Here is a 19,834-nt window from a genome sequence, read left to right as displayed (position 1 = left end):
TCCTTTCAACAACTGCAAATGAGGAAAAAAACATAGATAAAACTCTGTCACATTAAAAAAAAAATTCTCACATAGGAACAATCCAGAAAATTACACAGGTATTATTAGTCCATATAAGCCAACGTGCATATACTTGAAAGAGCAAACTCTCAACCTGCATTCAAAAAGACCTCCAGGATTAACAGCCATTAATTATCTTACTCGAAATGCAAGTTAGTGACTTTTGTTTTAGAAAAAGCCCCTTCTAGTTCACCAATTGATGGATGACCATTAGTACACCTGTATTTGCATTTCATCGGTAAAAAGACAAGCAGGGTTTTCAGCACAGAAGAGAACCACTTTGCCAAGTCTTTTCAAAACGTCAATATGCTTCAATTAGTACCAAAGCTGAGAGATTCCTCTTGATTTCCAGAACTGTCTAGGTGGCCTGGGTGGTTTTCTGCCGGCAGCAGCCTCCTACCTTTCGTTTGTGTGCCTATATCCATGAGGGGGGATTAATTAGCCGGGTTGGAGCTGACGGAGGCTGTCGTGACGAGCCCAGTGGCGATTGGCCGCCAGCCTGCCTGGCCCTGCCTTTATAATTTCCACACGAGTGCATCTGGGCTCTTAGACAAACCAACAGCAGCTTCTTCTGACATATACACACGCACACTCACCCCCGACTCACACTCAGCACACTTTTCCTCCATCTGATTAACAGTCCTGCACACACGATGATCACGGGGAAAGCGTAAATAAATACGAAAAGGGTTGATTATTTTGACTACTGGAAGAGCTTTGCTGGGTCTCAGCGCAACTTTTGTTTTTATTACTGAGAAGGTGATTGCTCCAGGCCTTTCTCTCACACAAGGATTCTTTAAAAGAGGAAGAGAGACAGAGACGGGGGGAGACCAATCTTTCACTTTAAGACCGGCTGGGCTCAAAGATAAAAGGAAGGGGAAGGCAGCCGCTAGGAATCCACCGCCGCAGCACTTCGGAAAGACGTTTCTGGTACATTTCTGAGCGCCGCGGCCCGTTTCTCCACCGAAGTTGGCTCCAGCTCTAGCAGCCGCATTGGATCCCACAGCTTACTGCGAGACTCCGGTGTACAATCCGGATCTCTGCCCCAACATGATCGCGGCCCAGGCCAAGCTGGTCTACCATCTGAATAAATACTACAACGAAAAATGCCAAGCCAGGAAAGCTGCCATTGCCAAAACTATCCGGGAAGTCTGCAAAGTAGTTTCCGACGTCCTGAAGGAGGTGGAAGTGCAGGAGCCGCGGTTCATCAGCTCTCTCAACGAGATGGACAATCGCTACGAGGGCCTCGAGGTCATCTCCCCCACCGAATTTGAGGTGGTGCTTTACCTTAACCAAATGGGAGTGTTCAACTTTGTGGACGACGGCTCGCTGCCTGGCTGCGCGGTGCTCAAGTTGAGCGACGGGCGCAAGAGGAGCATGTCCCTCTGGGTGGAATTCATTACCGCCTCCGGCTACCTCTCGGCGCGAAAAATCCGGTCCAGGTTTCAGACGCTGGTGGCTCAAGCGGTTGACAAATGCAGCTACAGGGATGTGGTAAAGATGGTGGCAGACACCAGCGAAGTGAAACTGAGAATCCGAGATAGGTACGTGGTGCAGATCACACCGGCTTTTAAATGCACTGGGATCTGGCCAAGGAGTGCTGCCCACTGGCCACTTCCCCACATCCCCTGGCCTGGACCCAACCGGGTGGCGGAGGTCAAAGCGGAAGGGTTCAACCTCTTGTCCAAGGAGTGCCACTCCCTGGCCGGCAAGCAGAGCTCGGCGGAGAGCGACGCCTGGGTGCTGCAGTTCGCGGAGGCAGAGAACAGACTGCAGATGGGGGGCTGCAGAAAGAAATGCCTCTCCATTCTCAAAACCTTACGGGATCGTCACCTCGAACTGCCAGGCCAGCCCCTGAACAATTACCACATGAAGACTCTGGTTTCCTACGAGTGTGAAAAGCATCCCCGGGAGTCGGACTGGGACGAGTCTTGCCTGGGTGATCGGCTTAACGGGATTTTGCTGCAACTTATCTCCTGCCTGCAGTGCCGGCGGTGTCCTCACTACTTTTTACCGAACTTAGATCTGTTTCAAGGCAAACCTCACTCGGCTCTGGAGAACGCTGCCAAACAAACGTGGCGACTTGCAAGAGAGATCCTGACCAACCCGAAAGTTTGGAAAAACTTTAGAGGACAATTTAATCGACAGCCGAAATGTGATTCCTAGTCTCCAAGTTCTCAAGAAGTGTAGACTTCCTGTTCGATTCCTATCTAATATTCCACTTGACAGTGCAAACAATCTCTTCCTTGAAAAGGAATACTAATACAGTGTTTAGGCATCATCTCACCCACCCCTCCAAAGGAAGGAAAAGAAGTAGGGAAAGCCAAGCGGATGGAGAAAAGCCCAAACCCGCAAGTATTAGAAGACTTCTTTACAAAGGATTTCATATCGCCCTTGAAAAGTACACAGTAACACCCGGAAAACAGCCTGGCTCTAACGCAAGACCGCAATGAACACTGCCTAACTATCAAAGGATTATAGCAATCCTGGTGATTTAGGCGCATCTGGCTGTGAGTAAACACGATTTGGATATGCCATCTGAAGGGAAGTGTAATGTATATTTTGATTTGTAACAAATATTGTGATCTCACTTTGTCTTTGCAAGTGTGGATGTTGGTGTTTTGTGATTTGGTGAACAGAAGTTGAATTGCCATTTTGGATACTTCCAGGCATTTTCCACTAACGAAGATATAATTTAAAGGTAGATTTCCTCTTGGTACTTTTATCTGTCTTCAAAAGTGTCTGAACTTTAAAAAGTTTACATTATGTTTCAAATATATTGCTTGTTCTATTTCTAACATTCCATAAATATACTTGAAATGTTATTTAAATATATTCAAAGAAATTTGAATTCAGCTTATATAATAACGCTTGAATATCTGAATTATATATTTGAAAAATGCACTTGAAATACACTGGATAATTACTTTTGTGATTTAGATTTTAATTTCTGTTGCCAGTTTTTATTTAATTAGAAGCTAATAAATGAAGTAAAATTAAAGTTGTTGTGTCTCACTTTGAATTGTTTTTCTGTTAAAAGATGCAATGCTTCATTTTGAAAATCGAATCCACTTGAATATTTTAAACATTTTTGGGAAATATACTAATGAAATAATTAAAAATAAAACCTTAAAATATTGGAGAAAAGCTCTTTTTGTATAGTTGCAGAAGAGAATGACCTACTGTCAGTTTCTGACTTTGTATAAGGCTATTCCATTCTACAACAGACACAATTTAAATCTACCTGTGAAATCTTGCTATTCTGGGCTAATACTTCTGTAGGATTTTTGATAATATAAGGATACAATATATCATGACAGTCAAGACTGCTGAGTTAAAAATCAGACTAAGAGAAAATGAACTTAACAAAGTCCTAAAAAACTTTGGACATTTGTGTGTGAAAACTAACTGTGCTAATAAAATGAAGATAATTTCTGACCTATTTTATGTCAAACCTTATTTTCTTCAGGAAGTGTTTCATTGGTGGAATGAATGAATCAGATATCCAAAGTTACTTTTTACTTCATAGGGCAAACCAATGATAAAAACATAAAGACGTAGTTTAAATTATCTAACATCAAATGCACTACATTCAAACTCATTTTCAAATTCCGTTCTTTTGGATTTAGAAGTAAAAGTCCCATGGGTATCCTTCAGAGTATTTTAACAGTCAACAAGTGCAGGAAGGGCTAATCACCTATGGGCCTTAAGGTAGTTAGTTAATTGTGGTGGGAGTAAATTTTAGAATTTCAATTGCTATTCTACAAATAGCATTTTATAATGTTTTATTTCTATATACAAATTAAATATAAATAATAAAGTTCTGGATCTATGAAAGCATTTGTCTTTAACTATTTTAGGATAACTGCCTTGAAAATACTTTAAAGGAACGTCTTTGTAAAAGGATGCTTGATTATCTAATGACATGTTCCTGATTTTAATCTCAGGAAAAAAAGTTTACAAATGGCACAATAACATAAAAGTTAAAACAACATTAAAACTGATATCAGAAGAAAGTACAGAAGTATAGAGCTGCCTGAATACTTAGGTTTAAAAATTTTACAATAATATATAATAAACACTTATACATTTTAAATCGTCCAAATGTATATTGTTTGGCACAACATGAATGGAAAAATACAAACTGTAAAGCTCAGAGCACCAGTGTACACTATGCATACACATTGTAAATGAAAGCTTCTCAGAGAGTGGGTTTCTCTTCCTCTTAAATTCACATTTAAAACCCATTCTTATTTCAGAAGATGAAAAATGGATATAATAATGAGATGAATTTATATCTAATGCACCCCCCGTTTTCTTATAACCTTTCAATGAACAATAATTCATATTGCAAGGTACACTTTTGGAAATTAAAAGTGGTCTTAGCAAGAAATTTCATGAGCCCTTTCCCAGTCTTCCCAGAGATCCTCAGATGCTGTACCCCAGGGACTTGGGAGCAACTGGCTTAACTACCAAATCTGCCCAAGTGCACACAAAGGCACTCATGTAAGAGACGGTTAAAATGTGCACGCTCTGCGATACAGGATTTAGAATCGTTAATATATTCTTCAATCCCATAAAATAGAGCATGCGTTATTTCATTCATTTCATTTTCTACAAGAAAGACGGGCAATGTGCTCCCCTCCCCCACTGTCATTTAAAACCCAGCAAAATTGAAAGCCACTTCCTGCCACAAAGCCACCAGTACCGCACCCAGAATCACTGTAACTCACTTTCGTGTCGATCTTCTTGAAGGCAGGATCATCCTCATCTACCTCGAAGTAGATTTCTGTGGTGGTGATGGAGAGAGTTCCCTTGGCCACCACCACTGGAGCGATGAGCTGGGCAGGAGTGCTGAGAACCACTGGGCCTGAAAGACAGGGCACCTGAGTCAGGCTGTGCCTCCGTGCCCCTGTCCCGCTCCCTCTCAGAAAGGAATCGTAGGTTTTTATTTTCAAAGATGCACTAAGAAGTGTATCTTTGCTACGCGGCAAGCTCCTTCCATGTGATAGGTGTGCTTGGCTTTTACACATTACCTTCTAGTGAGACTAGAAACAGATAATTCCATAAAAACCCAAGAAGTCAGGATACCAAGTGATTCCTCGCAAGCAAGTTTGCCATCTCAGCCTAGATAATCCTAGGTAGATGGTCAAGTGCTGCCATTAACCGACTTAAAAGTGCAGAACAGACTCACTCTCTGAGGCCCTGATTCTCCTCTGAGCACCTAACCTACGTTTGAGAGACCCTGGGCAAGCAGCACCGCCGGCAAAGACCAGCCATCCCGAAAACCCTTAAACTGGGCAGCAGGGTTCCAGAGATGGTCAGGAACGGGGGAATGGGTATAGGGTCTCAAGATATAAATTCCACTGCGCTAACGGGTTTGCATCTTGAGGGAGGATGAATACTGGCCTGCACACACCGATATACGCGCACATGAAGACATTCAATGTATTTCTTATGCTGAAAAGAACGAAAATTGCAGCAGTGATTTTTCTCACCGAGGTTAAGTCAAAAACGATTAAATTGTAAGACGTTTGAACAAAACGATCTCAGAAAAGCATTCGAAAAGTGCTCAACTTCAGGAACTAGAGGAACTAAGCTTCAGTAAAAGAGATTTTTAGAAAGTGTGCCTACTAAGGTGCTTACTTCGAATTCCCTCCACCCAAGTTGAAGTCAAAAATTAAGAATTTCACGCACTAGGATGTTAATTCAAAGGGGGATTACTTAACTGCTCCTTTAAGATTCCCCGAAGGGGAGGCCTTCTTTGCTATCCTGGACTTAAACTACAGATTTAAAAATCAGAAAAAAAAATGTATTCGTTTTTCTGCAGTAAGGGCGCATTCTATTCCCTCCCATTGCCGCCCTCAAATGCAGACAATCAAAAGAGTCGCGATGACTGCAGGCGAAAGGCACTGAAAAGGCAAGTCCCCCGTGATCGCTCAGGCCCGGGACCCGCGGAGGCAGCCCTCTCTGGGAGAACGGCTCCATCGCCGCTGCCACGGCCGCCGCCACCGCCAAGGCCGCCGCGGGCAGGCCCGGCCCGGCTGCGCGGGGACCGCAGCGGAGTTCGCTTTCCCCGGGAGCGGCACACGCCGACGGTCCGGCACAAAGCCGGGCGTTTCGGCTGCAGGAGGACCACGGAGGAATCGGCCGGCTTCCGTGGCGCTTAAAGGGGTGGCTCTGAGCAAACTGTGTTCGCGCCAGCCCGCACCCGGATCGTGCAGGCTAACGCAAAGCCCCTGCTTTCGCTTTACTGCTGGGTACCCCCGAGGAGCCGGCGCTGGGGGGCTGGCGCCCCGGGGCGCGCGGACTCGGGTCTGGGTCTCGGGCGGGCCGTTTCCGCCCGCGGCCGAGCAGAGTCGGGGTGCACCTCAGCTCCATGAGGTTTTTCTTTCCAAAGGGCCAGGCGGTCGATCTGAAGCGCCACTTTAAAGGCTCATCAATCTTAATCTAGGTTGCTCAAGTAATTATGCCCGAATCTCTTGTACGATTACAAGTGGATTTGGGTTTCTATTCCCCAGGCCCTCCTTTGTGTTTATTGGAGGGTCTGTGCGCGCGCTCGGCGGCGCCTCCTGCCTCCGCGCCCTCCTCCGAAGCCCCCGACGCTCGGGCCGGTTCGAACCGCTCCCTTAACCCTTCAGCCGCCGGGACGCTCCTCTGGCTGCCCCTTTTCATATTTCCCTTCGAGAGAAATCCAAGAGGCTTACTCTTGACGGGGGCAAGGTGAGAAAGAAGGGGATCTGATTCACATTGGAAACAAAGTGTCTTCCCTACGCATCACTAGGTCTTGATAAAAACCTCAAAAAAGTCGCCTTTCCAAACATGAAAAGGCAGTGATTTCTGATTTAAAAGAAAATTTCTGGTAGTTAGGGACGAAGAATAGTTAAAAACATTAAAAATGGCGAACCGCTTCTTTCTCTTAAAAAGTAATTTACCATATCCAAGCAATTAAATTGGAAAAAAATTGAAAATCATAGCACACATTATCAAAGCCATAAAAACTGATTTACCAAAATATACACAATTAGAATTTTAAGTACACAATTCCGTGAACTTTTAACAGGGAACACATTTTCTCTACCTATTTCTCTGTGTTTCTGGAAGGCGACCGCGTTTCCTTTTGATTTTACTGCAATCTCATTCTCCTGAATTGAGATTTTCTGGGGGTTTATAAAAGGACTTCGGACTGGTCCTTCTTTAAGAAAGACACTCATGAAATATTCAGCCTTAATAGTGTGTCATTTTTACCCCTGTCCTTTGGAAATCTCCAATTACAACTTCCAATTCCATAGCATGTTTAAGGAGCGCTGAGTCTTTTTGTTGTAGCCTTCAGGGAGCACACCAGCCGCAGAGAGAATAGAGTTAATCCACTACAGCAATACAGAGAGGGGATTATGTTTTAATCCCCTTTGGGGGAGCCTTTGGATTTTAGGGATCCAATATTAAAATGTTTACATAAGGCACAATCACAAACCAGCAGATTTCCCATATGGAAGATCTCGTTATTTGAAAACCTACGATCTCTTTCCAAATAAAAATAGTTTAGAAAGGGCAGCATGTCTGGATGTCAGCGGGATGTTGATTTGGCAGATTCTGTTCTAGAAGATAATCTCCTAACTTTGGTGTAGTGAGTTGGGGACTGAATGTAGATATATGCATTCTAATCACTACTATGGCAATATCAACCGTCAAGCACAGACAGAAGCAAAGTGACAGATATTAAAAGACAGTCAAGCAAACGGATAGGACAAAACCACCCCCTCTTGCATTGCTGTATACAATAGTTCAAAATTCCGCCACCTAAACTGGTAAAAGAAAAAGGAAAGAAGGAATGCTATTTACCTTTTAGAATTGGCACTCTATTATTTAAGAAATATTGATCCATGACTATTTTTGAAAGAAGGATAGAGATATTACTTGCCATTAGTTTAAATGCTAATGTAAAATGTGAACTAGAACAAAGATCACCCAAGCATAAAGAGAAGATTCCTTAGAAGAAATGAACGTCTCTTTAGAGCCACAGGATCTTTAATCAGTTGAGATGGTAAACCTAGAGTAGAAAATACATATGTTTTATATTTGAGAAGGCAACTATTCATCAAATATATTGTAAAAGTAGAATGTTCAAAACTACTTGTGGGTTTGAAGGATTCTATTGAAAACAAAATTCTAAGCCTAAAAGTCTTAACACATCAACTCTTAATAGAACTTTAGTTTACAAAGCTCTTTTACATTTTTTTTTAACTTAACTGCTAGTTCAATAATCACAATTTGGGGCTATGGGTTGTTAATACTCTCCTGCCAGAGACCACCAGGAATACAAAGGTAGGTGAGAAAGTTGGGTTTATTGCTAGTGGCCAGGAGGGAGACATGGCAACCATGGAGTGACTAGGTAAGAGGGCTTCGGGAGGGACTTACGGTAGGATCTGAGCTTTGGTTAAGTCATTTGGGGAAGGGTTCAGGGACGTAGGGTTTTGCTCTGGATTGGGCTCTGTCAGGGAATGATGATAATTCTGTGATTGGGGGTCAATAAATACCATCTAGGACTAGACCTAGGCTAAAAGGAACTGACAAAGAAGTAACAGTCACTCATCTAACCAGGAAAGGGGAGGTTAGTATTTAGGTGGCATGTTGAGTGACCTTGTTTTTGTCTGGGCTTAGACAAAGTTATAAAGCTGACTTTTGCCTCACATCATCATATGACCTTATCTGCTGTTGGTGTTCTTTCTGTAAGGTTGTTTATGTCCAACAGGAGAACAAGCTGTGAGCCCCAGGCCAGCTCCCAAAAATACCAAGGCCTCCTTGGAAGGGTCAGGCCCGTTTCCTGAGGTCAGGGGCTCCTTTTCTTTGTCTCAGATACAGGAATGAATCATTTTTTTAGAGGTGAGGTCAACAGCATTCTAGCTATAAAAGGCAATTATACTGATTAAATTCTCAAACAATGCTAAAATTCTTTATAAATTTCAATATAAAGAAGGACAAAGAATATGCATAGGGACAAGGAGCTGATGTTTAATTAAAACCGGCATCTGTTACAACGATATTCAGTGTCTTATGATAACCCATAAGAGAAAGGAATATATTTTAAAAAAGAGTATATATGTATAATTGAATCACTTTGCTGTACAGCAAAAATTAATACAACATTGTAAATCAAGTATACTTCAATTTAAAAACTGGCATTGTTACAATTATTTGATGACTTTCAGTTGGCAAAAACCTTCATGTATATTCAGTGTACATGATATATTTTCGAATCACTTGAATTATTTTCTAAGCTTAGTTTAATATTAATAAAAGTTTTGTTAGCTATATGGATTTACTCCAACCTCAATTACTTTGAAGCCACATGTTCGATTTGCTTTTAGAACATGTAAAAGACCATTATTTGGGGATAATAAGCATTGACTAATCTTTGAAAATTATTGAACTTAAAATCCTGACATTATTTAAAAGAGATAAAATTAATCTGAAATCCTTTATGTTTAGTGAAAAAAGTGTATCATTCTGAAAAAAATTTTAAGACAAAAAATATAATACATTTTATAGTTATTTCTTCAGCATGACAAAATGTATAGACAAATAACTCATAGCATGAGTGACTTAACATATCTAAAATATTTATCACTGCTTTTGACGTATTTTTAAGTATGGCACTATCAATTCTTTTTTTTTTTTTTTTTTTATCTTTTTAGGGCCGCGCCCGTGGCATGTGGAGGTTCCCAGGCTAGGGGTCGAATCAGCGCTGTACCTGCCAGCCTACACTACAGCCACAGCAAAGCCAGATCTGAGCCACATCTGCGACCTACACCACAACTCATGCCAACAGTGGATCCTGAACTCACTGGGAGAGGCCAGGGATTGAACCTTCATCCTCATGGATACCAGTCTGATTAGTTTCTCCTGAGCCTCGACAGGAGATCCTGGCACTACCAATTTAAGGAAAACGTCTCCCCCATAGAATTAAAAGAATAAAATGCTTTCATTCGAAAGCAATTTCAAATAAACTATTGAAGAATATGGGAAAATTGGAACTTTATTTTGGAATCCCAGGAAAACTTTAGGCATTAGGAAAATGGAGGTGTTTGTGCATGTGCCTAGGAGAGAGGGTGCTTAAAATGCAAATGAATCTTTTTAGATCAGAGCAAACCTACCTCTCAGTTTACCATTGACTGAAACAGAAAGAATGGTGCCTCTATATATGAGCAATTGAAGACTGAATTTTAACAAAATTGTGGTATAACATCTACTTTTGCATGAATATGATCTAAAATCTCATTTAAACTGTTTATAATAAATAATTTTTAAAATTCCTGAAAGATAATCTCAGAGGCTCTAACTTTCACATGCCATTTGTGTTTTTTGATTCCTTTGTAGTACAGATAATTCTTCATGTTAAAAAGAAACCAACAAAAACTAGTGCATTTTCTGCAAAGGCAATCAGCGATTTTATAGAAGAAAAAGCTTACAAAGAAAAAAAATATATATATACTCAAATAAAGTACTACTGAGTTATTTTCTAGCACAAAAATATACTAAAAAACAGTGATAATTTTAATGTTCATTGTGATAACTTGCTCTGCCTTTTGATTTGATGGGTGAGCCAGCTAAAATTTGTGTTTCTAGTTATATCACATTTAGTTCAACATATGGAATCCATTTTTCACTTTCTGGAAGGGTATTGACTCTTTTATGGCACTAGGATATCATTCGATGATCAAGAAGAGTAAGTTCCTACTAGACTAGAGGAGTGAGTAAACCGGAGGAGATGATTTAAATTTACTGGACCAGGAGAACTACGTCTTTGGCCCCCTTGGTTGGACTAGTGCCTTGCTTCGTGTTCCCATGGTTTCCTGGGCATATCTTTATGGCAGCACTTAGAATATGCTGAATATATGCATGTTTAGAAGTCTGTTTCTTCCATTTGGCTGCCTGAAGACAGGAGCACTCTCTTTAATCTTTGGTATGGAAGCTCTGTTTATGGAATTGAATGTAGAAAACTATATACTCCATTGTTACACTTGTATGTCATAGCAAAAAAGGCCAATTAAAATAACAGATTACATCTTTTATATTTTTCTGGAATTGATTTCAAATTGTTCTTTAAAAGTTTTGAAAGACACTGCATTTTATAGAAAAGATAAATTTTAAAATACACTTAAAACAAGTAAGAGTTATGATGTCATTGGTCATTCCAGCTATATCACATGCATATTATTTTTTAAATGGCATAATTTTAAATGGCCATTTTTTTCCCCAGTGTTTGTGTCCCTTCTTTGTAAGTTAAATGTTGTGAGACACATTTAATTCAGTATTTATTCACTCATGTAGTCAACAAAAATTATTCACGCTTTTGTGCACTAAGAGAGAATGCAGTAATGTACAAGATGTGGTTTTTATCCCGAAGAACTCATAATGCATAGCAAAGATAAGAAAATAGGCAGGAACAAGTGTGGCATAGGGAGAGGGCTTTAACTAAGCATCATTAAAGCACTAGAAGTGCCTTAATCTCATTGGTTCTTCATGACACACCTACTATTATCTCCATTTTATGGATGAGAAAATGAGCTGGGGAGCTGGAGTAACTTAGGGAAGATTATAAAACTAGTGAATGGTAGAGGGCAGGATTCAAACCTGGTTATCTGACTCCAGGGTATTTACTTCTATGTACCTGCCTCCCAAAAAAAGGGACAGAAGAAGAATTCTACAAACAGTCACAGAACTGTGGTGATTTCTAGCCTTTGTTTGAGGGGGTACAGTCAGGATGGGATGAGACAGTGGCACCTGGGTGGGGAGGGGTGGGATAGGCGCACGTGCAGGGAGAGCACTCTAAGCAGGGAGAAGAGTTTGAGCAAATAGATGCAGCATATGAACAGGAGGAAATAAGGCCGGCCTGTGATGAGGCTGTGTAAAGGGCAGCAGTATGAGAGGAAACGGAAAAAAACACACATGGGTGGCCCTCAATGCCAGACTTCTTAGTTAAGGAACCAAAGATTAAAGCTCAGGCGTGACTGTGTGGAGCAAGGGTGCTGATCCTTCTTGGGCTCACGTATCTCTTGGAGAAGATGGTTAAATATATGGCCCTTTCCTAGAAAAATTCACCTAAGAACATCTGTCCATCCTGACTGTATAATAACTGAAGCATTCGTATTTTGGAGAAAATTTAACTTGGTCATTTATTTCATGTCTTCTGTCTAAAGATTTTCTGCCTCTGCGTTTATTGCTATCTTTTTTTCTACAGTTTTCTTCAGAAAATATTATCTTCCCTGCTGTTAAACAGTTATTCTCTCTACCTGGCATTTGGTCTGACCCTCCCCACTTTATTTTATTTATTTATTTATTTATTCATTTTTTGCTTTTTAGGGCCACACAAGCGGCATATGGAGATTCCCGGGCTAGGAGTCCAATTGGAGCTACAGCTGCCGGCCTACGCCACAGCCACAGCCACCTGGGATCCGAGCTGTGGCTTCGACCTACACCATAGCTCACGGCAATGCCGGATCCTTAACCCACTGAGTGAGGCCAGGGATCGAACCAGAAACCTCATTCACTTCCGTGGCGCCACAAGGGGAACTCTGGACCCTCCCCACTTTAGCGAAGCTCTTGCTGCTCTTATTTTGGTCTCCCCTCCTTTGCTAAGCTTCTAATCTTCAGTTTCTACCTCTATTCACTCCTTTTGGCCTCACCATCATCCTCTAATTAGGTCAAGGCGTTAGGGAAGTATGTATTTATTAATATGCCAAAGGTTTGGAAAAGTCCTTCCATCAACTAAAAATCTGTATAACATTTTCTTTTTTTTTTTTTTTTTTTTTTTTTGTCTTTTGTCTTTTTGTTGTTGTTGTTGCTATTTCTTGGGCCGCTCTCGCGGCATATGGAGGTTCCCAGGCTAGGGGTCTAATCGGAGCTGTAGCCACTGACCTACGCCAGAGCCACAGCAATGCGGGATCCGAGCCGCGTCTGCGACTACACCACAGCTCACGGCAACGCCGGATCTTTAACCCACTGAGCAAGGGCAGGGACCGAACCCGCAACCTCATGATTCCTAGTCGGATTCGCTAACCACTGCGCCACGACGGGAACTCCCATTTTCTAAATTTTCAATATTTTGTAACATTTTATTTTCAAACCCAGACTTTTCCAAATACATTTAGCTATACTTTTTTCTCATTAGTATATCTTGCAATACCTATGTTCTAAGGAATATCAGTCTGAAAAATACTGAGCCAGGGCTCCTTGACTTCTAGAACATACCACAGACATAACCTGTTTTACTGAACTTCACGGAGTGTGTTTTTTACAAATTGAATGCTCGTGGCAACCTTGCATTCAGAAATTCTATTGGCGCCATTTTCCCAACAGTACATTTGCTCACTTCGAGTCTCTGTGCCGCATTTTGGTAATTCGCACACTATTTCAAACTTTGTCATTATCATTATATTCGTCATGGTGATCTGTGGTTCTTGAAGTTATTATTGTAATTGTTTGGGGGCAGCATGAACCCCATCCGTAAAACTGCAAACTGAGTGGATAAATGCTGTATGTGCTCTGACAGTTCCACTAACCGGCCCGTTCCCCTGTCTCTCTCCCTTTGCTTGGGCTTTCCTATTCCCTGAGACACAGCAATATTGAAATTAGGCCAACTGATAACTCTACATTGGCCTGTAAGCGCTCAAGTGAAAGGAAGAGTCACACATTTCTCTTAGAAGTCAAAACTAGCTATGATTAAGCTTAGTGACGAAGCTGAGACAGGCCAAAAGCTAGGCCCACTTGCACCACAAGGTTAGCCAAGTTGTGAATGCAAAGGAAACATTCTCGAAGGAAATTAAAAGCACTACGCCAGTGAACACGGGAATGATAAGAAAAGATAACAGCCTTATTGATGATATGGAGACAGTTTCAGTGGTCTGGATAGAGGATCAAACCAGCCGCAACTTCCCTTAAGCCAATGGAAAGAATGGAAAGAGACCATTTCCATAACATAAAAGTGCTGATGCAGAAGCTGAAGCGAGTTATGCAGAAGATCTAGCCAGATAGTTAGATAAGGAGGCGACACGAAACAACAGATTGTCATTGTGGGTGACATGTCGATCCTCTGGAAGAAGATGCTATCTGGGACTTTCATAGCCGGAGAGGAGAAGTCAATGCCTGGCTTCAAAGCTTTAAAGGACAGGCTGACTCTATTGCCGCGGCTTATGCAGCCTGTGACTTAAGGTTGAAGCCAGTGCTCATTTGCCATTCTGAAAATCCTAGGGTCTTTAAGAATTATGCTGAATCTATTCTGCCTGTGTCCTATGAAATGCACTAACTAGCAAAGCCTGGATGACAGCACATCTGTTGACAACATGGTTTACTGAATATTTTAAGCCCACTGTTGTGACCTACTGCTCAGAAAAAAAAAGATCCCTTTCAAATTATTACTGCTCGCTGACAATGCACCTGGTCACCCGAGAGCTCTGATGGACATGGACAAGGAGATTAAGGTTCTTTTCATGCCTGCTAAACAACCTCCATTCTGCAGCCCATGGGTCAAGGAGTCATTCTGACTTTCAAGTCTTATTATGAAAGAACTACATTTTCGCTGCCGTACAGAATGATTCCTCTCATGGACTTGGGCGAAGTAAATGGAAAACCTTCTGGAAAGGATTCACCGTCCTAGATGCCGTTAAGAATATTTGCGATTCGAGGGAAGGGGTCAACATGTCAACATTAACAGACATTTGGCAGAAGGTGATTCCAACCTCATGGATGACTTGAGGGGTTCAACACTTCAGTGGAAGAAGTAACTGCAGATGTGGTGGAAAGAAGAAGAGAAGTGGAATTAGATGAAAGCCTGAGGATGCGACTGGGTTGCAGCAATCTTATGATAACGCTTTCATGGATGAGGAGCTGCTTCTTATGCATGAGCAAAGAAAGTGGCTTCTTGAGAGGGAATCTACTCCTGGTGAAGATGCCTAAAGAGTGTTGAAATGGCAATAAGGATTGAGAATGGTACATAAACTTAGCGGATAAAGTAGTGGAAGGCTTTGAGAGGACTGAGCTCAATATTTAAACAAGTTCTCTTGCGGCAAATGTTATCAAACAGCACTGCATGCTACAGAGCATCGTTTGTGAAGGGAAGCGTTGATCAATGTGGCAAACTTCGTTGTCTTATTTTAAGGAAATTGCCACAGCCACCTCCAACCTTCAGCAACCACCACCTGATCAGTCAGTCAGCAGACATCAGCCCTCCATCAGCAAAATGATTATAACCTGCTTAGGGCTCGGATGATGGTTAATACTTTTTTAAACAATAAAATGTTTTAAAATTAAGCTTTGTACATTTTTAGACACAATGCTATTGCACACTTTATAAACCACAGTGTGGTATAAGTGTAACTTTTCTATGCACTGGGAAAACAAAAACTTCATGTGATTCGATTCACTGCACTACTCGCTTTACTGGGGTGGTCTGGAACTGAACCCGCAATGTCTCCGAGGTGTGCCTATTCTCTCTTGTTCTCGTCCTGCCTGACTTTCTTCTTCGTACCCCTGTGGAGCTCTCCTTTGTTGGCCAATTAAACCTTGTTGTTCTACTGGGGATATAACTTTTGCCTACTGTTCTCTTTATATAGACTCACCTTCCTTGGGTGATCTCAGAGGTTTATACAATGAACTCTATGCCCAACTTTGCTCTCAAATTTCAAACTTTCATATCCCTTTGACAAATATGGAGACCCACCAGGCCAAGCTGACTGATAGTCTTCATTCCTCTCTCCACTAAAACCAAGCATCCTTACATTTCCAAACACATTTAATAGTTTCTGTGTCATTTCTTCTCCCAGGCCAGATCCCGCTCATTCTTACTCCCCACACCGTCCTCCTTGTCATGGTCCTTCACATCTTAAGTGTTGTCTGAAGCTACCCCCTTTCCTGACACCACCAATTTAGTTCAAGCTCTCATTACCTCTGATCCAGACACCACCACCCTCTTGCCTCAAGTCTGGGCATCCACAAACCATAATCTGCACAGTGACTTCAGTAATTTTTTAAAAAACCATAAATCAGATCTTTTCATTACTATGCTTAAAAACCCTTCATTGTTTCACTGTAGGCTTTAGGATAAAATCCAGGTTCCTCATGGCACAAAGCACCCGCCCAGCGACCTCGGCAGTTTCAGTGTTAGAGGTTCCCTGCCTCAGGCTTCTCCCGCAGTAACTGAGGGTGACTGTCCTTTCACAGAGAAGGTGATCTCAGCAGGTGATGTCTACCACTGTTTGTGACAACTCCAAATACTTCTAAATCCTTGAATTAGGATTCCAGGCTCGAGACAGGAAACACCCATTCTGTGAAGGCTTTCCAGAATCCACTGGTAGTTAAGGGCCCTGTTTTGTGTTGTCAGGCTTCCTTTATATAGCTAGGTTTTCTTCTTCTTCTTCTTCTTTTCCTTTTCATTATCTGTTCTCCATCTAGATTATAAACTCCTTGAAATCCAGAACTTTAATCATGTGTCTTTTTATTCTAAGCACCCACCATAAGGTCTTGCATTTGGTAGATGTTCAATATTTACATTTGTTTTGTTTGGATAACAACGTCCAATATGAGTCAAATTGGGATCTGGCAGTGGAGATTAAGGACCAAACAGGTCCTTCCAGCTTATCTTGATTGTGTGTGATGAATTTTGACATTTTCTATTTTAATCTCTTCTTTTCTCTTTTATTTCATTTATAAATAGGCTGGCCGTAAATCCAAGTAACTGATCTGCTAACCCAGCAATGGGCTGCAACTTAGAACTCTTAAAAAAAAAAAAAAAAAAAAAAGCACTGATGGAGTGGAATGAACAAGGGCTTTAGCAGAATGAAAAGTGGGTTCAAATCGTGGCTCATGTCTTTGGCATATGGTCATGAATAAATACCCTGATGTGTGACCCTAAGTTTCCGAAATTTAGAATGAAGATGAGTTGTAATTCATAGAGTTGTAAAGTTAGCCTCTAGGGCTGTTTGCTCTAAATAAATGTATATTCTAAATACAAGTATTTCTCTAAATAAATTGTATCTCCCCCGTTTCACTTGCCCACCCAGACTTATTTCTTTACTACTTATCTAGCTTATATTCCCCCCCCCCCCAAAAAAAAGTGGCTGGTAAATGAAAACTTACCCACAGGACCCAATCTTAGATGCAAGATTTATTTACTTTTTTAAAGTTTTCTGTGAGACTTGTTTCTTTTAGATACAAATTGAACTAAAATAGCACTGTAACTGTGTTTAGCTGCTTAATCTGTTACTTTAAAGGAAAAATTCAAGAGAACTTTTGAACAAAAAACACATAAAACATGATTATTTTCTGATCGATAAAACTGCCTAAACATTTTATCTGGAAAGAAGGTATTTAACAATATTAGATATCAAACCCAGTTTGACTTTCTCTTCTTTTTTTCCTGATAAAAAGTTCTAGATTTGCATTTATTGGACTGATGGAGCAGATTCTACATGAATAACTACTTATAAATGGATTTCCATGTAAATACTTGTCTTAGTGCTGACTGTTTATGTTTAAAAACCTTCTGCAGGCTATTACTTTGGCTCTGAAGCACTAAGCCATTGAAGCAAAATAATTAAAATATTTTCAGTATGCAGAAAGACTTATTGGTCCTTTTGTATAGCACTGCTCTAAATGTAGTGGCAAAATCAGTTTTTCATCTAATTGTGATTTAGTGCAAAGTCGTTCAGAGGGAGCACCAGAGCGCTCAGAGACGAGGCAGTGAAGCCTTGAGAAATACCTCATCACTTCTTCTCCAAGTCGCTAACATCCACAGTGTGGCAGCAGGAAAACTGTACTGTTAGCTCACATTTTTTCTCCAAGTATGAGAAACACAATGACCCATATATTTTCAGTAAGATGACTAATATCCTCAACCATATACATTTTAAAAAAGAAGCCATATGAAAATTTAGCGCCCTACATATGGGAGAGAGATGGTCTATTGATAAGTGAGTTGAGTTGTTCCTTGCCTCTATTTTTCAGGATGGTATTAAGTATGACTATAAATCTGTAGAGAGATTACTTTGTGGGAAACTGCAGAGAGAAAAAAGTAAAAAATAAAAAAATGTGTTTCAACTTGAACAGTGTATTAGAAAGTATAGACCTCATCATTGTGGTCTGTGAAAGATTTGCAGCGTAACAAAGAATGGCTTATTCTTAAAATAAAAAAGATGTAAGAATATTATAGATGATTTGAATCATGGCTGATGTCTAATAAACATATATGAATCACGTCCTTTTATTGTATTTTAACTTTACAAGGTTCAGTTAGCAGGGATGTTGTTACAGTTAAAAGTACCTTAAAATGTTTTTATAGACCACAGAATTCATGGTTGGAGGGGACATACATTTCTGGGAATGCAGAAAGATGGTTACAGTAAAAATGTTTGGAGACTCTAAAATGGCCTTGTATCCCGACATTGTAAAAATAATGAAGAAAGGATAAGCAAGCTAGGTAGTCAAGGTGAAGCTTTTACTGATTTTCACAACTCTTCGACGGAATTAAAAAGTTGAGTTAGAAGTCTGAATATTCTAGCTTTTGTAAAAAAATGGGCATGTGTTCATGTTGTCTCTAAGGGCTTTGTGAATTCCGCATTTGAAGCTGAACACAAACCCTTTGGGTATACTATTTATGACTGCAAAGCAACTTCCTAATTCAAAGAGAGAGAAAAGAGACTTATAAAGACTCATAAGGCTTTTTCAACATCAAATAGCTTTTACTAAACAACATTTTGATGAGTTAAGTGTGAGTGAGTCAGGGACATATGGATTAAATTTCCCTTAAGATACACATGGGTTTAAAAATTAAGGGGACAATCCTGAGCAAAATGCATTTTAGGGAATCCAGAATGTTTAAAAGACATTTTCCCTTAAATATAAATATCAGGTTGATTCCAGTCTAGTTAGACTTTGTAGTTAAAACTGCTTAAGTGTAAATGCGGAAGAAAAAAAAAATATATTTTTGCTTTTTAGGGCTGCACGTGTGGCATATGGAAGTTCCCAGGCTAATGGTCCAATCAGAGCTACAGTTGCCAGCCTACGCCACAGCCACAGCCACTTGGGATCCGAGCTACATCTGCGACCTACACCACAGCTCAGGGCAGCGCAGGATTCTTAACCCACTGAGCAAGGCCAAGGATCAAAGCCGGGTGCTCATGGATACTGGTGGGGTTCCTTACCACTGATCCACAACGGGAACTCTGTGGGGGAATTTTTTAAAAAAGCTCATGAGTTTGTCAGGAAAAGAATGTTCATTAACCCTGTGAGAATTGCATTGTATGAAACAGGCTTAACTTAAGCAGACATGATTTGAATCGGAGTTTATCTGCATTTATGAAACATTGACCTTGCTCTCTTCTGTAGTACTTATTCTCTTATTCCCTTAATTATAATATTAGTTTTCTGTGCTTTTGGCTCATACTATTTTTTTTTTCTTGTTTTTAGGGCCGCACTTATGGCATATGGAGGTTCCCAGGCTAGAGGTCTAACTGGAACTGTAGCCGTCGGTCTATGCCACAGCCACAGCCACACCAGATCTGAGCCTCGACGGTGACCTACACAACAGCTCAGGGCAACGCCAGATCCTTAACCCACTGAGAGAAGCCAGGGATTGAACCCACAACCTCTTGGTTCCTAATCGGGTTCGTTTCCACTGCGCCACGAGGGGGAACTCCTTTTTTTTTTTTTTAAATAACACATTTCTTTGAAAAACTCTTAGCTTTTAGAATTCTGCTGTTCCTTTAATTTTTAAAATAAT

General features: G+C 40.8%; 2 protein-coding genes across 17 annotated transcripts in view; one reads left to right on the top strand and one right to left on the bottom strand.

The window, feature by feature from the left end:
* NBEA (neurobeachin) overlaps positions 1-19,834 on the bottom strand; it is a 637,779-nt gene that overhangs the window by 200,613 nt on the left and 417,332 nt on the right. For all 16 annotated transcript variants that reach the window (XM_021065194.1, XM_021065195.1, XM_021065200.1 and 13 more), the window contains one exon: positions 4,794-4,930. In XM_021065194.1, coding sequence (XP_020920853.1) covers positions 4,794-4,930 — 137 coding nt within the window. The remainder of the gene's footprint in view (positions 1-4,793; positions 4,931-19,834) is intronic.
* Positions 611-3,849, top strand: MAB21L1 (mab-21 like 1). Its single transcript, XM_001927778.7, has one exon. It carries the CDS (start codon positions 1,111-1,113, stop codon positions 2,224-2,226), a length of 1,116 nt encoding a protein of 371 aa, XP_001927813.2. The 5' UTR covers positions 611-1,110; the 3' UTR covers positions 2,227-3,849.

The sequence above is a fragment of the Sus scrofa genome, chromosome 11, assembly GCF_000003025.6.
Source record: "Sus scrofa isolate TJ Tabasco breed Duroc chromosome 11, Sscrofa11.1, whole genome shotgun sequence".
NCBI lineage: Eukaryota > Metazoa > Chordata > Mammalia > Artiodactyla > Suidae > Sus > Sus scrofa.
The sequence above is the reverse complement of the archived record's forward strand: the minus strand, read 5'-3'. Positions and strand labels throughout refer to the sequence as shown.

Excerpts from the sequence above, each read along its gene's own strand:
- MAB21L1 (XM_001927778.7), top strand. The coding sequence starts at position 1,111 with ATGATCGCGGCCCAGGCCAAGCTGGTCTACCATCTGAATAAATACTAC.